The following is a 22,566-nucleotide window of genomic DNA, read 5'->3' as shown; positions in this document are numbered from 1 at the left end:
GCTGCAAGCACCATCTGCAGTGATTTTGGAACCCAGAAAAATAAAGTCTGACACTGTTTCCCCATCTAATTGCCAGGAAGTGATGGGACCAGATGCCATAATCTTAGTTTTCTGAATGTTGAGCTTTAAGCCAACTTTTTCACTGTCCTCTTTCACTTTCATCAAGAGGCTCTTTAGTTCTTCTTCACTTTCTGCCATAAGGGTGGTGTCAGCTGCATATCTGAAGTTATTGATATTTCTCCTGGCAGTCTTGATTCCAGCTTGTGCTTCCTCCAGCCCAGCGTTTCTCATGATGTACTCTGCATAGAAGTTAAATAAGCAGGGTGACAATATACAGCCTTGACATACTCTTTTTCCTATTTGAAACCAGTCTGTTTTTCCATGTCCAGTTCTAACTGTTGCTTCCTGACCTACATACAGGTTTCTCAAGAGGCAGGTCAGGTGGGCTGGTATTCCCATCTCTTTCAGAATTTTCCACGGTTTATTGTGATCCACATAGTCAAAGGCTTTGGCATAGTCAAGAAAGCAGAAATAGATGTTTTTCTGGAACTCTCTTGCTTTTTCCATGATCCAGCGGATGATGGCAATTTGATCTCTGGTTCCTCTGCCTTTTCTAAAACCAGCTTGAACATCCGGAAGTTCATGGTTCACATATTGCTGAAGCCTGGCTTGGAGAATTTTGAGCGTTACTTTACTAGCGTGTGAGATGAGTGCAATTATGCGGTAGTCTGAGCATTCTTTGGCATTGCCTTTCTTTGGGATTGGAATGAAAACTGACCTTTTCCAGTCCTGTGGCCACTGCTGAGTTTTTCAAATTTGTTGGCATATTGAGTGCTGCACTTTCACAGCGTCATCTTTCAGGATTTGAATATAGTATGAATAACAACAAAAGGTCACTGCTGTCATGGAATTTATATTCTAGTGGGAAGAGACAGGCAATAAACAAACAAATATGTGATAAGCTAGGTAATGATAAATGCTATAAGAATAAGTTAGGTTAAAGGGGATAAAGTCTGATGGTAATTAGGGTGCTATTTTATATTGATGGCCTGGGAAAGCCTCTCATCAAGGTCTATTTGAGCAGAGACCTCGAACTTGGAGAGTGAGCCCTGAGGATATGTGAATGAAGAATATACCAAGCAGAGAAAACAGCAAGAAGCCCACAGTAATTATGTACTTGGTGTACTAGGACAGTGAAAAGGCCAGAATAGTCGGTGTAGACAGTCTGAGGAGTGGGGTGGGAGAAGTGAAAGAGAGAATAAGGGGCCAGAGAGTGTAGTACCCTGTAGATCACTTATGAGTGTTGGTTCTTCCTCTGAGATGCAGAATCACCAGACATTTCCGAGCCAGAGAAGTAATGTGACTTGCTCTGGCTGCTGTGTGGAGAACACAGCTATGTGAATTCCATACCAATTTACTCATTTTCATCTTAAACATGAACATGTGTGTGTACAACTTGTATAACTAAAAAAAAATAGTTTAAAATAAATAAATAACCCTCAACAGCCTGCTACAAAGTTAAGCCCTGGCAGAGTGCCCACCATTGCCTGAGGCCAGACCTCCTGGCAAGGAAAGGTGGGGTCCAGGGCTCTGCTTCTCAAGTTTCATTTCAGCCTTACAGATGCAGGATACCCAGAGGAGTGTACAAAGAGACAGAGAAAATGGAGCCAGATTGAAATTGCAATATGTTGGTGAAGCATCCAAGGACCTAATATTGGAATCCAAACACAATATTTTATACCTATGTATATGTGTATACACACACAGACACATAAAACCTTTTAATTTTAAAAGTTGGCCAGCCCTCTATATTTCTCCTGCTAGCAGAGGATATTATCCAGCTGTCCCACTTTTTCTCGTCCCTTAAAAAGAAAAAGTGTGACAAAACTGAGGCTCTTGAGGCAACCCAGAGCTGAGCTGGACACACAGCCCTTACCTGGGAGGAAGCTCTGCTCTCATCCTAGCCTGAGGCATGAGACCAGCACCTGTCATCTGAGCAGGGTTGGGTGAGGGTGGAGTTCAAGTTCACCTCTCCCTCTCATCCCATTTATGATTCCTCCTATGTTTGGCAGAGGAGCCAGTCCCCACATTTGCCGCCCTCATATGCCATGGGCCTACACATGGTCTACAGAAACCTGCTCCATTGCTAGATATGACTGATTGCAAATTCTTCTTGATCTTGAGCTGAACCTTGCCCTCCAGAAACTTCTCTCCCCTGGTCCTAGCTCAGTCTCTGGATTTACATGGGGAAGTCTGCTTTCCCCTCCACATGGAAGCTAATTCTTTGTTTCTAGAGGATAATCATGGTGAGATTCACACCTTTAGCCTGCCTTTCTCACCTTGTCTCTCTCCATTCCAGACCCAAGGCATGTTCCCCCTGATCTACAGACAGACTGTCTTGTACACACTGTTTCACCTGTGCAATCCCTTCCCACCTCTGCCCTGGCACACTGAAAGTCATCCTTCCAGAAGCTTCCTAGGTCATTTCTGTGTCAAGACTCCTTACCTGTCCAGCAATGAGGACCACCCTCTTCTTACACTCCCATGGCACTTTGTAGGAACTCCTCCTCAGCAGACCTCTCAGTGCCTGGTAATGATGGCTGCGTGTGACTTGCCTGGCTCGCTTCTCTGCACCTCCAACCAGACTGAGAGCTTCTCTTAGGCAAGCGCAAACTTTTCATCCCCAGGCCTTTCATAGAGATGAACATATAGCTGATGCTGAATAAGTATATATTGAGTAGATTTATTATTTAATGAAATTAACCTGGGCACCTATGTATTTTCACATGACCTGAATCCTATATTGCTTTCTTCCAAGTCTTAACAAAGATGGGGGGAGAACAGTAAACAGCCCCCTCTTCCCTAAACCCCAAGGAAGGAGGCCCCTGCCCTTCCTTAAGCAGCTGGTGGAGGAGAAAGAGATCTATTGAGCATCACTTGACACATGCCAAGTGCTGACACAGTGCCTTTCACTGATCTACTTGCTGAATTCTCATAAATCCCTTCATGAGGGAGGTCTTGCTGTTCCCATTCTGTAGGTGAGGTTCTTGGTGCTATGTAAGTTGCCCAGGCTCTGTAACATTACAGACGGTGATGCAGAAAGTGTGCTTGACTCTAAAGCCCTCCTTTTCTACAGCTCAATCTATCTTTAAGAGGGGAAAACATAAGGAAGAAACAGAAATTAACAAAGAGATGATGGGAAAGTTAAAGTAGCTGGAGACCAGTTGGATTGACAAGAAAAAGAATGGTGGCTAGAGGAGATTCCTCCTCAACTCTCCTCCTTTAAAGCCCTCTTTAAATAGAGGAAACCTAAGTGTGTTTCTCGGAGAAGGCTAAGGCACCCCACTCCAGTACTCTTGCCTGGAAAATACCATGGATGGAGGAGCCTGGAAACCTGCAGTCCATGGGGTCGCTGAGGGTCGGACACGACTGAACGACTTCACTTTCACTTTTCACTTTCCTGCATTGGAGAAGGAAATGGCAACTCACTCCAGTGTTCTTGCCTGGAGAATCCCAGGGACGGGGGAGCCTGGTGGGATGCCATCTATGGGGTCACACAGAGTTGGACACGACTGAAGTGACTTAGCAGCTTCAAGTGTGTTTCTAGGCAAAGTGTAACAGGACAGAGGGATGGTAGAACGTTCAAGAGAAAGAGCTGTATGGATAGTAGTCTTGGGAGAAGATGTTTGGGTTGCAGTGGGGCACGAGTCAATGATCTAACCTCGGAGAGGGGAGGGATGTTACTTTCTCAGATTCCTCTGGAAGGAAGGGAGGCAGCCAGGGTCTGAGTGAGAGCTTTACACTGTCACCTTGGTTCATCCTCACAATCAGCCTGTGCTGGAGATCCTGCCAGCTGTCCTTTGGGTGAGGAGACCCTGGGTGTGCATAAGGTGAGGAGTGAGGGTCAGCAGACTGAAGGGAGGGAGGGGGGACTGGAGAGCTGAGGGGCGTGGAGAAGGCACTATTGAAGGGCTGCAAACAAAATGGCCCATATCCTAAAACATCTGACAATTTGGCCCTTTACAGAAAATGCTTGCTGACCCCTCCAGTATATCATCAGCTCCATGAAGGCTGGGACCATGACTTAACTTTTTTCTTGTATTCCAAAATAGTGCCTAAAATGTAGAACTGCTCTTAGATGTTAAAATATGAATGGATGGGAAAACATCAGACACCACTTATTTTTAATAGTGTGCTTTTTCTCCCTCATTGTGAGAACAATGGAGATTGTGGCCTTTAAAGCAACATATGATGCCATTAGCATACCCTCATTTTCTAAAAAGTGAGGGATGGCAGCCAGTGCAGGAATATTTAATAGAGTACCTTGAAGCTCTGACATTGGACTGATTTTATGAGCCCTGATGTTTCTGTTAGATGAAAGCTGCCAAACTACACCTGAAAACCCCAATTATGCCCAGACCCAGCCAAAGCCATATTTTCAACCTGACTTTGTGTTCTCCTAAACTATAAAATTTCCAACTTAGCTAAGTGAAGAGTGACGTAAAGTTTCCTATGTATGGTGAGCGGTTTTATGGGCCCTCAGATCTAAGAGCACATGATAGCTAGAATATTGGAGACCTGAGGAGAAGTTAGCTTGGGTCTAAAATATAACATTCTTAATTATAATAGGAACAATGCCATTGAAATGGACAAATGTTATCTCTGAGGAGAACCAGGATTGCTGGGGATCAGAGAGCATGAGAGCCCAGGGATTCATGTGGAGAAGGCCACGGTTATGAGTTCTTGATCTATAGATTTCTGCCAGCTTCAGAAGAATATCTAAGGAGGAGTTCATCTTCTCTTCCTTCCTCACTGAATAAAATAAGATTTATCATAGGGCCAGGAGACACATAGGGAGTTCTGGGCCTACTACCTTCTCTACTTCTTCCAAGCAGCTATCAACTTAGAGGGTCCCCTATCAACTCAGAAGGACAGACAATCAGAAGGAGACTTTGTCCTCACAGACAATGAACAGGGGCTCAGTTGAAAATCCACGTGCTAAAAGACAGACTCACGTTAGCTTCAACTTATTGCACACTCCCTGTGGCCAGGCAATATGCTAGTGTTATACCCATCTTACCTTGTTTGTTTCCAGAGCTACCTGGGATACAGGTGTTCATGTCTGCAGAGCAGTGGGCCCATCAGGGGTCAACATAAGGAGCAGAACCACCCAGCTGTGCCCTGGATGGTGGTTACTAAGTCCCTCTGCTAGTAGTGAAGTAGAAACCAACTGGTGTTGTTACTTATGTTTGTTCAGTTCAGTTCAGTCGCTCAGTCATGTCCGACTCTTTGTGACCCCATGAATCGCAGCACACCAGGCCTCCCTGTCCATCACCAACTCCCGGAGTTCACCCAGACTCACGTCCATCGAGTCAGTGATGCCATCCAGCCATCTCATCCTCTGTCGTCCCCTACTCCTCCTGCCCCCAATCCCTCCCAGCATCAGTCCTTTCCAATGAGTCAACTCTTCGCATGAGGTGGCCAAAGTCCTGGAGTTTCAGCTTTAGCATCATTCCTTCCAAAGAAATCCCAGGGCTGATCTCCTTCAGAATGGACTGGTTGGATCTCCTTGCAGTCCAAGGGACTCTCAAGAGTCTTCTCCAACACCACAGTTCAAAAGCATCAATTCTTCGGCGCTCAGCCTTCTTCACAGTCCAACTCTCACATCCATACGTGACCACAGGAAACACCATAGACTTGACTAGATGGACCTTTGTTGGCAAAGTAATGTCTCTGCTTTTGAATATGCTATCTAGGTTGGTCATAACTTTCCTTCCAAGGAGTAAGCGTCTTTTAATTTCATGGCTGCAGTCACCATCTGAATGTTTGTTAGTAATAGTTAATTAGTCAACTTGACAAAAAATTACTAAACTCCTCTTGACAGGTGAGACACACAGAAGAGACTTACTCTGGCCATTCAGATAGACAAAGTCAGATCCACTAGCACCAGAAGTGAGTCTCCTGCCCTTTAAGGATGACCTCCTTCAGGAAGCCTCCCTGCCTTCACCCAATTCTTGTACTTTCTCTTAGAGAGCCATTCAGGTCAATACCTCAATCCCCTTAGATTGGAGGTTATCTATTTCGTGTGTGTGACTGTGACTTGTCACTGAGGGAAATCTCTGAGGACAGCTGCTGCCTCGCACTTGAGGTTGTGATGCAAGACTGGTGTCTGAGCAACCCAGGATTTGAATCTCAGCCCTGCCACTGCCAAGGTGATTAGATCGCCTCTTTTCATCTCTCTGACTCATGCATCTCCAAGGCCAAATCACTGACCTGAGGGCAGCTGCCATATCTTTCTCTTGGTTCCCTGGCTCTTTGCCCATATGGTGCTGGTATCTGGGCAGAGCTTTGATCTCCACCCTACAAGAATCCCCCAGCTTGTCTGATGGCAAAGAACTGGTTTCCCCCACCTTAGGGCTCAGGTGCTCCTCTGTGATAAATCGCTGGCAACCAGAGCACGTGCATCAGCAACAGGGGAGGGAGAGGAGGGAAATTTAAATGAGTCTTAGGGGATTGGAAAATTATTTGGTGAAATGTTCCTAAGCTTTTTCTACTTAATACCCATAAATTTCAGGGGCCATGTGCGCTAACAGCTTTTGATTTACAATGTCTTTATTCTTGCATTGTATTTATGCCAAATTATGAAAAGGTAGCAAGAGTCAAAAGAACCTTTTAAAAATGCTTGGGGACCCATCATGGGGTCGAGCCATTTCTGTCAATCTTTGCCACCACTTGCTTAAAACGAGGGCTCTGGGTGCTGACAGCTGAGTAGCTAATTGGTGTTGGACGCCAGCCCACCAGGAGTCCTTCTCTTCATAGAAACTTTTTCCTCCCTTCCCCCAGCTCCCTGCCTTGGGTAAGACCTTTTAATGGCTGCTGAGGGCAAGGAGGAAAGCCCGCCTTGGGTAAACTTTGTGGGGCCAGGTTTCACTCAGCTACAACAGCAGAGAAATATTCCCAAGACCTCTAATTAAAATGCCTACAGTCAACCAGTATGCTCCTGTTTCATTGCCCAGGGGTTGCAAAGCTCCCTGCTAATGCCGAACACAAATTAACTAAATGCTGTGTCAGCCTTTCTTGTCCCATTACAATGTTATTGTCATATTTATTAGCACAATTCCCTGTTGGACACTGGCTGGAATATCTGAAAAGCGAGTTAAGCACTCTCCTTGGCTAGATGGGAAAAATGCTTGGCCATTTCCCTGCACACTCATCAACTCTGTGATTTGTGTTCACAGCAACACCCCGCCAAAGACAAGCTGCCCTGCCCTGCCGATGTTGTCTGCATTGGATGGAGACAGTTCTCCAAACTTGATGGAGACAGTTCCCACAAACTGTAATTGTCTTTCATTCACATGACTGTTAAACGACCAGGTTGTTGCCACTGATTTTACTTCAAAGAACAGCTCTATTACCTGCTTACTAAAATTTAACCATCTATAGTGCTTCCTTGAATTAATTACAGTGTCAGGGGAAAACAAACATCACGCATCACATTGCTCCAAATCACATCAGCCCAATTGCGTGATATTCAGAATTCAGTTTACTTTTGCACATCTCCCTCAATGACTCCCTCCTGCTTTGTCGGTCTGGCTGCATGCCTCCACACTCATCTGTGGGAGACATATTTTACCCAGAGTAATAGAGAAGCTGGATGAAAAAAAAAGAAAACATAAACACCTCTTTGGGATGTTTGACCCTGCTACTGTCATAGACACAGCAGCAAGAGCGCGTCAGCCTCCTCACACAAAGCCTGTTAACCACATGCATCCGAGCATCAGTGTCAAATTCAGGTCACAATAATTATCATTCATTTTCAACAGGTTAACCTCTCAAGAATAAGAAGGAACTACTACACTGAAGAGTTCAAGAAAATCTAGTTAAAGGGATGAAATGTAGATTAGTAGTTTTCACTTAAGTAGAATCTGTATCTTCAAGCCTCCCCCCACCCAACTGGTGCACAAAGCATCTTAGGATGTCTCCCAGGACATTATCTTAGAAGGTCTTGTGTCCTACTGAGAGGGGCAGTATGCACTGTGGAAAGTTCCATCTGTCTCTCAGACACTGAAGTCAGGGAGAGGACGAGTACAGGCTCTGCTGATTCACAGCTCCTTGTGTGAGTGAGGGCTGTCCAGAGTACCCCCAGTCGAAGGAACCCGCCTGGAGGAAAAGATGTGTCTTCTTCAATCCCCTGAGGTACCCACCTCTGATTTTCTGTTCTGCTATAAACCTAAGTCAAAGGGGTCAAAGAGATAAAAATGTTGTTCTAAGGACTTTTCATCCCACCTCCAAGGGCAGTTTGGACACAAATTCACAGAGAGAAGACAGAAGATAAGTGAAATTGATGGTGTCACACAGCATCATCCAAACAAGCCCAGCCCAGAGGGGCATATGAAAATGTCCAACTCCCGTCATGGTCATGAGACATGGACTTATTATAGCACCTATGATGTCACACTGTATACATCACATCTGAGCTCCTTGTCACCATTGAGCCAGACTTCACATTACGTATTGAGAGAGGATGTCCAGCGACCCTGACTCCCAGGGTAGACACTCTCTTACGAGAGGACCAAGCTGGCTGTGACATACAATTCTGTGCAGGAGCTGGCAGGGGTGGCCTGAGGTGCCCACAGAAAACAGGGCAACCAGCTGTAGGGTGCAGGGAATGGCCATTCCCAGGAAGACAGCTGGAAGTCTGAAGGGTGGCTCAAATCTCCCCAGAAGAAGAGTCACCAACAAGGACATTCTCTGATCTAAAATCTCCTCTGAAAGCCAAAGTATAACTTCTCCAGGCACATTACAGGGAGGATTCAGAGTCTTACAGCCTCTATAGGTGAACTAAGCAATATCACCAAGAATTTTAGCTCCAAACTCTCAGACCCTCAATAGGGATGGCCCAGGGTACAATACAGTGCTTAGCCAACTTTAGATCCTTAGCTACAACTTTTGCGATGTCTGTCATGTCTGAACATCTCCTATGGTGATGGTGAATTTTGTGTGTCAACTTGACTGGACTGTAGGACAACCAGATAATTTGGTCAAACGTTATTCTGAGTGTATCTGTGAGGATGATTTTGGATAAGATTAACATCTGAGTCTGTAGACTCAGTAAGCAGATTTGTTCCCTCTAATGTGGGTAGTGAAGGCCTGAATACAACACAAAGGCTAAGTAAGAGGGAATTCTTCCTGCATGATGGCCTTTGAGCTGGGACATCAGGTTTTTTCCTGCCTTCAGACTTGAACTGAAACATCAGCTCCTCTTAGGTCTCAAGTCGGCCAGCTTTTAGACTGGAACTACTATTGGCTCTTCTGGGTCTATAGCTTGTTGACCAGAGATCATGGAACTTCTCAGCCTCCATAATCATTTGAGCCAAGGTGGGAGTGGGAGGAAGGGGCAGGGAGCCACGCTGCGTGGCTTTCAGAATCTTAGTTCCACAACTGGGCATTGAACCCAGGCCACAGCAGTGAAAGAGCCAAGTCCTAACCATTGGACCACCAGGCAATTTCCTGCCAATTCCTTATAATAAATCTCTATCTCTAATTAGTCTATCTATCTATCCTCTTGGTTCTGTTTCTCTGGAGAACCCTAATAATATGCCTCCTGTACCATATTTACCTAATAACTACTAAATCTTTTAACAGCCTATTTAAATAAATGAATTTTAAAATGCAACCCTGTCATGCTATGCTATGCTAAGTCACTTCAGTCGTGTCCGACTCTGTGTGACCCCATAGATGGCAGCCCACCAAGCTTCCCTGTTCCTGGGATTCTTCACGCAAGAACACTGGAGTGGGTTGCCATTTCCTTCTCCAATGCATGAAAGTGAAAAGAGAAAGTGAAGTCACTCAGTCATGTCCGACTCTTAGTGACCCCCATGGACTGCAGCCTACCAGGCTCCTCTGTCCATGGGATTTTCCAGGCAAGAGTACTGGAGTGGGGTGCCATTGCCTTCTCTGGCAACCCTGTCATATTGATGTTTAAATCAAACATTTTTATATAAACATATAAGCTAACTCTAAGATTAAATACACACATTAAAATAATAGCTCCCCTGAAAATACATACTCCTGATGGTAACTGTATATGGACAAAACTTCTCTCATTTCAATTCCTACCAAGTGGAAATCAAGTATATTTTATAGTGAATCTTACCCTCCTTTTTAAGTGGAAAACCCTTCTCTCTTAGGCACCAAAAATAATACCCAACACACAGTACAACACACAGAGTGACATTACTATGTGCTTTAATGTGGCCACACTTAAAAACTACTCCAAACTACTTGTGGCTTATTATGCGGGTCTCATCATTTTGTGGGTCAGGGACTTAGGAAGGGCTCAACTGAGCAGTCTGTCTCTGATCCTTGAGGCATCAGCTGGGGAGGCTGGGACAGGAAGATCCACTGCCAGGATGGCATCTTCACTCACATATCTAGTGGCTCCGTGTATCCTATCTCTTTCTCTGTCCCTTTGGGTGTCTCATTCTCCAGGGTCTCCAGAGCTTCTTGTGGCCTGGCAGCCCTGGGGCAGTCACGCTTTCTTGCGTGGTGTCTCAGCACTCCAAGTGTGAGCATTCCAAGAGTCCCAGAGGCTCTTTACCTCTGTCCTGGAAATCACATCTTATGAGCCAAGCAAGTCACTTAGGACAACCCAGAGTCAAAGAGAGGGAATGAACCCCTACAGCTCCATGGGAGAAATGTCAAAGAATCTGTGCCATCTTTATTCCTTCACCCCATTCTTGTGTACGGAAGGAGAAAGTACTCCAACATGAGGTTTCCACATCATGGATAAAAGTGTATCATGTATCCAGAATGAAGGCAGGAGCCAGGTCACACTGGAGCAAAGGCATCAGTTTGAAGTCAGGCACAGTCAGCTTTGAGACCATATATACCACTGACTGGGTGACCTTGAGCTTAACCTCACTGAATCTCAGGGGGTATGGGGGTTGCATGGGGGAGTGTTGTCTGTAAAGTGGAATAATGGTATGTTCCAGGGTTATTGTGTGGATACCTAGTAAAAATAAAAACTTTAATCAGTAAGAATTAATGAGCTTAAGCAAGCCCAGGAAAACAGTGATGATTTTACAAAGGTATTTATAAAATACTGTATTTACCATAAAACATGCTCACACTCTGAAGGAAAATGAGACATAATAGAAAGAGCCTTCTCACTTAGCTTAAAAGCTACAGTTTTTGGAGGAAATTCACCAGCAAGCATCTTCTTAGAATGTCAGTTACCCCCAAATTCCTACTGTGATACCTGAGATGGCTCTGCTTAGTAATCATGTAGGGAGCTGGCAAAACAGCACCATCTTCTTTCTAAGCCATAATTAATCAAGTGTTTGAGGAGGTAGTGAAATGCACAGCAACTTGGCAGGCTCTGATCCTCCAGGTGCTTGGTGATGGTGATAACACCGCTTGTGGAGGGGCATTTTAGAAGTGTGTGGGAGATGCTTTTACCTGGTCCGCAGCTGGGGGCAGGGTGAACATTACTGGAGGGTGGCGACCAGGGATGCTGAGTGCGCGGAGCTGTCCCACATAAGGTGGCAGTGTCATACCAGACCATCACATGAGGGAAGACCTCATTTTTCTGAACCTAGAACTAACTTCCTGTACATGTAAACATAATGTATTTCTATTTGGCTATGATATTTTCCAGGTATTCAATCAGTACATAAATCAAGGAAAGACTCTTCTCAACTCCAAGAGTTGTTTACCACTTTGGAAAATCCTGTCACTGGCAGCAGCGTGAGTGCGTGCTATCCAAGGACCCAGTCCCACTTACTGTTCCAGCTGCACTGGAGGTGGCAGGTCATGCACCTGATCTCGTCACTGTGGAGCATCCAGAGCCGGGCACCTGCGCTGGAAGTCATCACAAGTTATGCTGCCTTCATTCCTCTTTGTAATACCTCACAGGTGACATCATCCTGACTTTTCTTAAATCATGGATGTGGGTGGGTTATATTATCTGGGAAATTTACTTCAGGACTGTAAGTGAAATTCGCTCAGTCGTGTCCGACTCTTTGCGACCCCATGGACTATACTGTCCATGGAATTCTCCAGGCCAGAATACTGGAGGGGCTCGCCTTTCCCTTCTCCAGGGGATCTTCCCAACCCAGGGATCAAACCCAGGCCTCCTGCATTGCAGGCAGATTCTTTACCAGCTGACCACAAGGGAAGCCCAGGATTGTAAACAGGGTGTGAAAAAGTATTTGTAATAAAAATGAGAGTTGAGTTTGACAAGCCTGAGAGCCCATTGCTTTAAAAAAAAGAAAAAGAAAAAGTTTGCTCTGGATCAAAAATGGCTTGCCAAGTGGAAACACCAGGGAATCATTTCCTTTTTGGAACTTGCTGGACCTAGGAGCAGCCCAGCCAGGCTGAGCAGGAGCAGCTGGCACTAAGGCACGAAAGAACTCTTTCTCTTCACCCTCAGTGGTGAAGAGACACGGACACTTCATCAGCTTTTCAAAACTGAAGGCAAGGCTCAGCAGACTTCACGGGGCCATGTGACCCACGACAAGTTAAGCCTTGGTTTCCTTATCTGTGTAATGAAGGTAAAAATAGCCCCTCCCATACTGACTTACTATGTGGATTAAATCAGACAGATGAGATAAAGCATGTTTCGTGCTTTCCTCAACACCCCTGAGCATATGGTGCTCAATAAATGGAAACAGGCATTTACTACTGGGATAGGCTGGGACCTGGCACCCTTTGCTTCATGCTTGCACCTGGACAAATGTCTCTTGGAGCAACAAAAGACAAAGAAATTATATGGGACTAAAAATAGCTATGTGCATGTGCAGTTGAGGCAAATTATGGATAACGAGATACAAAAAACCAAAAACCCAACTGCTAAGTCACTTCAGTCGTGTCCGACTCTGTGCGACCCCATAGATGGCAGCCCACCAGGCTCCCCCATCCCTGGGATTCTCCAGGCAAGAACACTGGAGTGGGTTGCCATTTCCTTCTCCAGTGCATGAAAGTGAAAAGTGAAAGTGAAGTCGCTCAGTCATGTCCGACTCTTAGCGACCCCATGGACTGCAGCCCACCGGGCTCCTCTGTCCATGGGATTTTCCAGGCAAGAGTACTGGAGTGGGGTGCCATCGCCTTCTCCGACTGCCACTTCTTAAAAGTGGGAAGCAAAAGAAAGCTGCTGGAAGCAAAAGCAGGGTATTATGCATGGCCCCTGCACACAACATCACCAACGGGGTGGGCAAACCCCACTCTGCCCAACCCCTGGACACACCCCCTACAGCTCACCCCATATAAGCAACCAGCTCAGCCCTCCTCAGGGAGTAAGCAAGGGAGCAAGGGAACCTGTTACTTGTCCTCGCTCCCTCCTGCTTCAGGAGGGGCCCCAATAAAGCCTTGCCTGAATTTCTTTCCTGGCCTTTGATCAATTTCCATTGATTAAGGAGGCTAAGAACATTACCATTTGTATAGCACTTTACAGTTTATAATGCCCTTTTCCATATACTGTCTCCTTTGAACTTTATGTACATTATCCCAAGTACCCTTCCCAACAACTAGACTGAGGCTTGCCCTGGGAGGGAGACCTTCAAAACCCATTCAGTCAAAGAATCTTGTGATCACTTAGAGACCACTTCTCAGAGTATGTTTTCACTTTTAACTCTTCAAATGTCAGATGTTTTTCCCTCAATATCATTATTTAGGCTATTATTTTAACCTTCCAGCTTCCACTGAGGGGTGAGCTGGCTAGAAAATGGTCCGAGACTTAAGTGGATCCACAGTCTCAGTGTAAATTCTTCTTATCCTGTCCCAAATCTAGCAAGTGCACAAGCAGAATATATGAAATCTCAACCAAAGGGCAGCTGGTCACTGCTTAACTTTGTCCAGGAAGCCACCTAAACCACCCTGTCCACTGTTGGAAATCTACAAAGACCAGCTAAGTCTTGGTCCCATGGAAATATTTTTTACTTGGGCTTAGAAATGTCAAGTATAGTCATAAAAGCAGTGGCCCGAGAGAAACAGATCTTTTTTTTTTTTTTCTTGATGACTGTGCTGTGCTGTGCTTAGTCGCTTAGTTGTGACTGACTCTTTGTGACTCCATAGACTGTAGCCCGCCAGGCTCCTCTGTCCATGGGGATTCTCCAGGCAAGAATACTGGAGTGGGTTGCAATGCCCTCCTCCAGGGGATCTTCCCAGCTCAGGGATCAAATCCAGGTCTCCTGCATTGCAGGTGGATTCTTTACTGTCTGAGCCACCAGGCGAGCCCAAGAAGTAGAGTGGATAGCTTATTCCTTCTCCAGTGGACCTTCCCAACCCAGGAATCCAACTGGGGTCTCCTACATTGCAGGCGGATTTGACTGTACTTCCAGTTTATCCTACACTACTCTGGTCTCAAGCCAACTAGTAGGAACTCAATTTCTCTACACTTCATCCTAGCAGACTTGGGCTGCTTCCAGGGAAATGTGTGTAAAAGACAAACTTTTCTGAATGTATTTTTTCTTTACTCTGCTATCAGAGAATTTTAGGTACTTTATTCTTTACTGGGTTCATGCCAAATGACTTCATAACTAAAAGAAGGGCAATAGAAAGAAAGGACCAGACCATTTATAGCATCTTGTACCTTTGGCCCCCACACATCACCACACACATTGCACCCCAACTTCAGTTTCTAACTTCAATTCCCTGGAGAGAGTTTATATTCACTTAGTCTCATTAACACAAAACAGTTGTACAGCTTCTCACTGTGGGACCAATTAACTATTTCCACATTAGGCACCAACACAGTCTCACCTTACAGTCTGCTCTTATTATTTATGCTAAATACTTAGTATTAATTACATTGCAAACACTCAATACAAGGGCTATATTTTCACACTGTAGGTGATGATTTCAGGCATTAGAGCCAGATGGATTTTTTTCCCCACTGTTCCTATGTTTTATAATTATGTGCACCAAAATTTAAAGCTTTCTACAGCTTTCCACTTGAAGCACCTTTGCAAATGAGATTGTAAAGTCAAATCAAATGTGCTTGAGTATCTTTTGGCATCTGTAAGGGGGAATGCTCAATAGAAGTGGGAACGCACAGATGGCTATTGACCCCCAAATCTGGCAGCAAAGCCCCCCAGCACAGGCAACAATGGCAACAGCATGAACCACACTAGTGACCACAGGTTTCTCCGGACTGAAAAATGATAGAGCTGCATTCCGACAGTGGAGTTCTTTCCTGATCAAGAAACCCAATGCCTCACCCACTTTCGGATAAAGTTATTCACTTTGGGATAAAGTGAATTTAGGTGTTATTCACTTTAGAATAAAGAGCATATCTTCAAAGCTAATGGTTTAATTAAACCTTGACATCACCATAATTTCCCAAGTGAGGGCACTAAATCCTAAAGGCTGTGAAGAAAAGAGGTCAGCCTCTTTTCTGGAAGGCCACAAAGAATGAGAATGATTCCTCCTGGCTTGTAATAGTTTAGAAATGGTTAGACCCAGAGGAATTAAGTAACACAAGCTCCAACTACCAGCTCCAAAACAAAAAACATGAATGCCCTAAAGTTGTTTTGTACCATGGGTTTTTCTCAATTCTTCCTTTTTTCTTTTACCAGAACTCTGTCAAAACAGGATTCAAATCCTGACGCCAGCCCCAGGCCTGCTCAAAGGCTGCATTCAAGGCAGACCCCGACACATGGCCGCTGAGTGTTAACGTCAGTCCAGCAAGAGGGCTCAAGGCCTGGCTCGGGACACCAGAGAAAAACACACTCCTTGGCGTTCCACCCTGGTGTTCTCATCAGAACAACCATGTCTCAGGATGAATTGTGGACAAATGTGAAAGGGAACACAGAAAATCTTTCCTTCCCAAAGAAAACGAACGACCCATAAGCTCTGTGAGCTGACAGCCATGAGCTACTGTCGGCTCTTACTGAATCCTTTCTGAACTGCACCAAGGGATACAGGAAGAGAGGGTGATGGTCAAGTCCTCGTTGGAAGAGGGATAAAACAGGCTCTCTCCCTGGTTTTTACCTTGGTTCAGTGCTATTTTCCCCGGGATGGACTAGGACCCAACCCATATAATTCTTTGCTTTGCCCGGATCAGCATTTGCTCCCAAGTTTAGTGCCCATCTTGATGAAAGGCTGTCTATTTCATTAGAATGAATTTCAGCCATATGTTTCTGCTTTGAAAGAATTGGGGCTTTTGCTCTAGAATGGTCAGCACAGAGAGACAAAAAGGGCAAGGCTTTTGTTACCAAAGATTCAGCTCCCAAAAGTTGAGTCACAGTCATGGAGCTAACCAGACAACATTACCGCCTTTCAAAGTGTAGCGATGACACTATTTTTCCCTGGCACGTTACTTTTCTCACAACAGCCAACTCCACTCCTCTGCTTCTGTGCTGAATGCCCTATGGAGACAGGAAGGCCACCACTCCTCAGCCCAACCCCTTCCCCAAAGGGCTCAAAGGAGGGTGCAATCTTTCCTAAAAAGCACTAACATGAAGAGGGAGTGGGGTGGGAAGCAGCAACACTGGGACCAGCTTCCACTTATGTAATCAATAAATGCAGCTGATGACAATGAAATGCACACCTGCCTCCCCACAAATAAAAATTCAGGGAGAATGTGTCTGAGCTGGTGGGATGGTAAAGAAGCGTTTCTACAATTCTCTATAAATCACAACTGGTCAAACAGTAAGGACAGCAATCCCAGGGAAGCCCCGTTGTGGATCTCAGAATACACTCCGGTTACTCAGGGTGTCACACAGACTCGGTGGAATGACTTTTCAGTTTAATGCAAAGTGAGAACTGCCACTGGGTAATAAATTCCTTTCTGGGCTAAAATAGTAGTCCACGAAGTAATCACTGCAAGAAGCAAGAGGTGTTTTATCTCGGTGGTGGCAAAGTGCCTCTTCAGATTGAAAAATGCTGATTTATTCCAGAATGCACAAATTCTGCTGGTTGTTCCTCTCCATTCCCCACCCCGCCAAGGGAGGAATGATCTTGACTGCGTCAGAGCTGCCAGCTTAACCCAGTAGGAAGCTTTGTCTCCAGCATCCCGTCCTATCCAGCCCTCTTGACTGAGAGAAGTAACAGCTCACCGATGCTAATGTTTAAAGAACCCAGAGGGTGAAGAGAGAGGTCTGACTCCTGAAGGAGCAATCTACACCCATCACCACTTGCCTTCCAGCCTCTGTGGCCGGATAGCAGCGTCCCTACTCAGGCTGCCCCTGAATGCCATCCACAAGTGACCAGCAGCCCCGGGAGTGTGTGGTAGGGGAGGGTTCGCGGTAGAGCAGGCTGCTCAGGGCTCCTCTGCCTCCTCAGACGTTAATCCTCATAGCTCAGAATAAGCCCGATTTCAAACAGCCCTGAGCACGTCGAAAATGGCCTGCAGCTCTTCTCATCAGTCTCAGTCAATCTCGGCATCGGACAAACCGCGGGTGAGAGTTTGCAGACATATTGAGGAACGAACCCTTGCCAGAACTGAAACCGAGATGAACGCAACAACAATGAAAAACACTTAGAACCACGTGGGCTCAGAGCCAAACACTCGAACTTGGTCTGTACGTAGCAACAAACGCAGGCTTCACCACATAGATTTACAGCAGAGATTCTAGCAGAGATTTACAGCAGAGACTAGCTTGTGGCGTTCTTGCAAATGCAGAGGGTTTTTTTCGGGGGGGGGGGGGGGGGGGGGCGGGCCGCGGGGGAAAGGTAGAAAAGGAAAATGAAGAAAGACAAAGCGACAGATGCAAAGGCAATCCAAACACTCTGAGCCACTCTTTCAAACTTCAGAAATTTACCACAATTTGGGTGATCCTAATGGTCTCTGAATCACGTTAGAAAATGTCACAATAGACATTTGAATTAAAATCCAGTAGGTCTGCCAAAAGACCAATTGTTAAAAATTGGCAAGTTTCCAGAGAATTTACTAGGCTTCATACTGCCCGGGGCTGAGAGAATTGCTAATTCCAGAGAAAGTTAATTATCACCTTATTGATAAAGGGGTAATTTTTAAAGCTTATGGTGTGGCTTTTGTGACTCATTAATTAAAATTTAGAGTAATTTACTAGACACAGTGGTGGCTTCTGTTGTATTATATAGGGACCAAACCATTTGATTTTTCTCCCAGTGGCTGTTTTTAATCCCCCTTGCCTCTCCTCACCTGTCTGCCTTTGAAAGCAACAAAAGCATTAAAAACGTGTAAATCTTTAAAAAGCCTTTTGAGAGACTGCAGGATTAAGAAGTAGAATGTCCAGGGGGCACTCACACAAAGTTCTCTCCTAGAAATGTCAGATTTGCCCACGGAAATGAAGAAGCACATGTGCTCACACCAAAAGGGACTGCTTTTACAAACTTCAGCTCCAAAATATTAAACCAAATTGTATGCCCTTCAATAATCTGATAGAAAAGAGTCTTTCCTCATCTCTTTTCTTTTCTCTCCCACACCATCCCCAAATAAAAGCAGAGGCTCGGTGGAGGAGAAGCCTCAGGGAATGAAACTGGAGGTGTCTGGGCTCTTAAGTTCCCAGGTGGTGTGGTCTCCTGCTCTCTCCGGGACGGGTGGATCGGGGTAAGCATGCCGGGCCACCTGGCGTTGGGGTGACGCTGCGGCTTCCAGGGTAAAGCCTCGGGAGGAACCTCAACCCGCGGAGCTCTGTCCGGAGCCCCAGGGTGCCAGTTCTGAGCCCCGCCTCATCTCTGCCCGACTCGCGTTCGCTCTAAAGCGTCCTCAGGAGCGAGTGAACATGTGTGATGTGTCCGCCCACCGCGCCAGACTGTAAACAAACCTACCAAACCCTGTAAAATCTAACTCCCCACGTGTGCATAAAGATTATTTCTCTCTGGACATCCCTTGTTTAAAGGGCACTTCAGCAATGTTTCCTTAAACTTGTTGAAGTGTTTAAGGTCCAAAATTGAGATTTAAAAATACATAAAAGCCGCCACAATATGAGAGGTTTCTGCTTTTGATTTTTCACATCAATTAAAGTCTAAAATTAAAAAAAAAAAAAAAAAGAAATCCTATCTTTGTACTTTGGGGCATCGCTTGAATTTTTATAATAAGGAAACATTATTTCACATTTAAAAAGTCATTATTTTTTGAATTTTCAATACAAAAGCTTTAGAGCAGAGACAGTACCTGGGGCTGGCTTGTGTTCTAGCAGCTCGACTGCGTATATTACCTGCTGCTGGAAGAACCCCTGCGACCCCAAACCCCAGAAACCAAGAACTATAGAAAGTGAAACTGCTTCTGCTGGTTTCACTTGCCTCAAAAACACACCACAAAAAGCAAATAAATGACCGAAAGCAATTTATTCTTGTTTTCTATTATTGTTCATTTTCTTGTTAGGTTTTTATTATTGCTGTTGTTTTGGGCGGTGGGCGCTGGCAGCAAAATAAAAGTAATTTAAGTGGCACAGGGAAGAAATTTAAACGTGTTAAACATAAAAGAACTGGGTGTTTGTGGAATTTTCACTTTTCTTATAATTCAACAAATCAAGCAGACATATATTTACCAAAATGATACATAGCCTCTCCACATGCACAACTTACAGAGATAAAGAAAGTACATTCATATTTTTTTAAAAATATCTGTCACAAATATGTTTGAAAGATAAAGACCGTGAAGTCACCAAACTACTTCCCTAAAACCGAAGGTTCTACATTCACATTTTATTTGAGTTTAGACGATTCATTAATGCTTTGCTAGGTAATCACCGAGCGCTGTTGCTCAAATACCCGCTTCATTTTTTCAGGCTAGTTTTACCAAACAGCACACACAAAAAATCGCTGCACAGGAATATTGCACCCTAGGTAGTTTACTTTTCCATACTGTAAATTCCTTCAAAGTTATTTTATGCTTTCACTCTAAATAGCCTATTAAAAAAAAAAAGTCATGAGGATGAAAAAACCAAGTTTCTCAGTTTTCAAAAATGGTTCCTCAGAAAAAGAAGAAAAACAAAGTATACAACAAATATCTGGATTCTGAAGTGACTGGATTACTTTCTCAAATACCACAATTTCTGAAACTAACCCCAAAGCCACTTTCTCAGGAAGCTACTGATTGTCTTGACCCTCATGAGTATTATTGTAGAATCCAGAGCCTCTTCTCCTAAACTGCTACAGGTAGTGGAAAGAACTTTTGACTTTGCACCTGAACCATCAATGAAATGATTCCCTTGCAGCTGGCACCTCACCCTCATTCACTGTCCTGTCCTATACAGCAAGCAACCTTGATAGGCAGCTTCATGCTGCTGGATTCAAGTCACAAAAAGCCCCACCTGGGAAGGAGGTGACTCTGTATTCGAACTTGGGTAAACTGTTCCTGACACTCCACAATCACCTGGGTTTTTTTGTTGTGTTTTGTTTTTTTGTTTTTTGTGTTTTTTTTTGCCAAAACTAACCAACACCAGCAGCTAGCAATAAATAGTATTCTCATCTATCCTGGTAAATTAGGCAAACCAACACAAAGACATATGAAATATTCCATCTGAGATATAAAACACAAAATTCAATGTTAAAAAGCGCTCTTGCATGTTCACAACATATTGATTATAAACATTAAATTTTAGGCTAATATATTTTATCCTGAGATGAACTGTAATTTTTTTATAATTAAAAAACAAAAAAAGTGAAATCACCATGCCCCAAAATAAGCGAACCAATTATTTGAGTTCACATTTGGGAAAAACAGTAACTCTCTACATATTCAAATGCAGAGTGAAAGTAGTGTGCACACCAAATGGGTAAACTATATAATTCTATACCACATCTCCCCCTCTGAGATCTGGCCAAGACATCACTGTATTCTGAGTAGAAGGAACTAAAGTTTACCTGCCAGCCTCAGCAGTTTTAGTGCAGGATGCTTGTGCGTTGTTGTAAAGGTAGACATGCAACCCAGAAGATCTGAAACAGGTAACCTGTCATGCTGATAGTGAAAACAGAAGGATCCCATGGCAGCGGCACACCCACCAATTGTGCATCTCCCTTACCTACAGTTCGTGCACCAGAGCCCTGATCAGGTTCTTTACCAGGCCGGGAATGTTGACTCAGAAGACAGATGACTTTCAGTACATGCAAACCGAGTGTTGCAAAAGCTAATCTTCCACCCGTGTGTTAGTAGCTCATAGTTAGTCTCCAGCAGCCCTGCTCTCCGGCTGCAAACATCTCATTAGACTAATGCATTCAGCACAGGCAGAAAACTCGATTTACCATAGCTACAGCAATGAATTTCCATTACGATGACAGCTTCAACCACATCATGTCCGGAAAACCAGCCAACCACTGGCTTTTAAAGAACACACACATTTTACATGCAGAAAACGAGGCGCGCGAGTGTGTGTGTGTGTGTGTGTCTGTGTGTGTGTTTCCTTCCTCTTAGCAGCCCAACTAGAGAAATGTGCAATGTAGCTTTTTTGCCAACACGAGCTGCAAGGTAATGACACTTCTGCTTCTTTAGTAGTTACATCCTTGTAATAACCTGAATTATGTTACAATTGTCAGAATGGGTGTTTCCAACATTTCGGTTTTCATTACCCCTCCTCTGTTGCCATGGAAACCAGACTGTAACATCATCTCTTTGTCCCAGTCCTGCAGCAGTGTGAGCCAGCACCCGGCTTATAAGATACCGGTGATCTGAAAGAGTGAATGTTTGACCTTGGACAAATAAAACAAAAAGAATTATTCTAATGACATCATTGTTTAGGAGACTGCATTTGCCAGAAGAGTGTGCCTACACAGGTGAACATACCATGGTCATATGTATACAGCTACATACAACGCATATGGTTAGTTCTTTTAAACAGGGCACTGACCTGGGCCCTGGACCTATGTGTAAATGCAGAAGTGTAAACATGGTTTATACTCATAAATATAATAGGGGCCTCATGAGGTGGAATGGTCCTTACATGGGAGAAGAGCTGCTATTCACCCTCCATGCCCTATTGTATTCTCTGTGGCAAATCAATTTATACTGGTAAAGGGACTTTTTCTTCTTTTCTTTGTTAAGTGGAGCAAGGCTCCCCATTGCCCACCTCTTTCACCCCATCCTGATGTTTTATTCCCAAGTATTTCCTACAAAATGAAACATCCATTTAATATGTGACCACCCACAGGCTTACTCCTGGGGATGAGCAACAAGCAAATTTAGCCAGGACCAAACATCAACCAGGGCTAATTAAAGTTTAGGCCACAACTTGGACAGTTACTGAGAGTGAAAAAATGAAATTACAACTTGAGGTTTTTCTGAATATATATACAGAGTCCCATAAGAAAGAAATAAGAAATCTCCCTCCTCAGATTATAAACATAGAAAAAAGTTAAATTTTTCTGAAATCAAAGCATTGTACTTATTGAGCAAGAAGTAAATTCACCACTTTAATTTACTTAATCATGTAATTTTGTTGTTTTGCTTTGTGTGGGAAAAGGCAAGTTTGGTAGTTTTTCATTTTGCTCATTTAATACAAGTTTATTTCATTAAAGGGGGAGAGGAAGAAGAGGAGGAAAGAAAACAGGACCCAATGGATGCTTTCCGTTTGGCCAGCAGTGGTAGTATTTTATGCCCATGGCCTTGAACATAATCCTACACTATACTCAGCAAAGTATGTT

General features: G+C 44.3%; 1 protein-coding gene across 8 annotated transcripts in view; it reads right to left on the bottom strand.

The window, feature by feature from the left end:
• The window catches only part of SCML4 (Scm polycomb group protein like 4), a 111,743-nt gene extending 90,539 nt beyond the window's left edge, over positions 1 to 21,204 (bottom strand). For 2 of the 8 annotated variants that reach the window (XM_070795998.1, XM_070796000.1), the window contains exon 1: positions 20,794 to 21,193. In XM_070795998.1, coding sequence (XP_070652099.1) covers positions 20,794 to 20,914 — 121 coding nt within the window. In that variant the 5' untranslated portion in view covers positions 20,915 to 21,193. Of the gene's footprint in view, positions 1 to 20,793 lie in introns of all 8 variants that reach the window. The other 6 variants (XM_070795997.1, XM_070796003.1, XM_070796001.1 and 3 more) reach the window with 6 other exon arrangements.
• Positions 21,205 to 22,566: the final 1,362 nt, after the last annotated feature.

Source organism: Bos indicus, chromosome 9 (genome assembly GCF_029378745.1).
Source record: "Bos indicus isolate NIAB-ARS_2022 breed Sahiwal x Tharparkar chromosome 9, NIAB-ARS_B.indTharparkar_mat_pri_1.0, whole genome shotgun sequence".
Classification (NCBI taxonomy): Eukaryota; Metazoa; Chordata; class Mammalia; order Artiodactyla; family Bovidae; genus Bos; species Bos indicus.
Note: the sequence above shows the minus strand (reverse complement) of the source record. Positions and strands in the feature narration are given on the sequence as shown.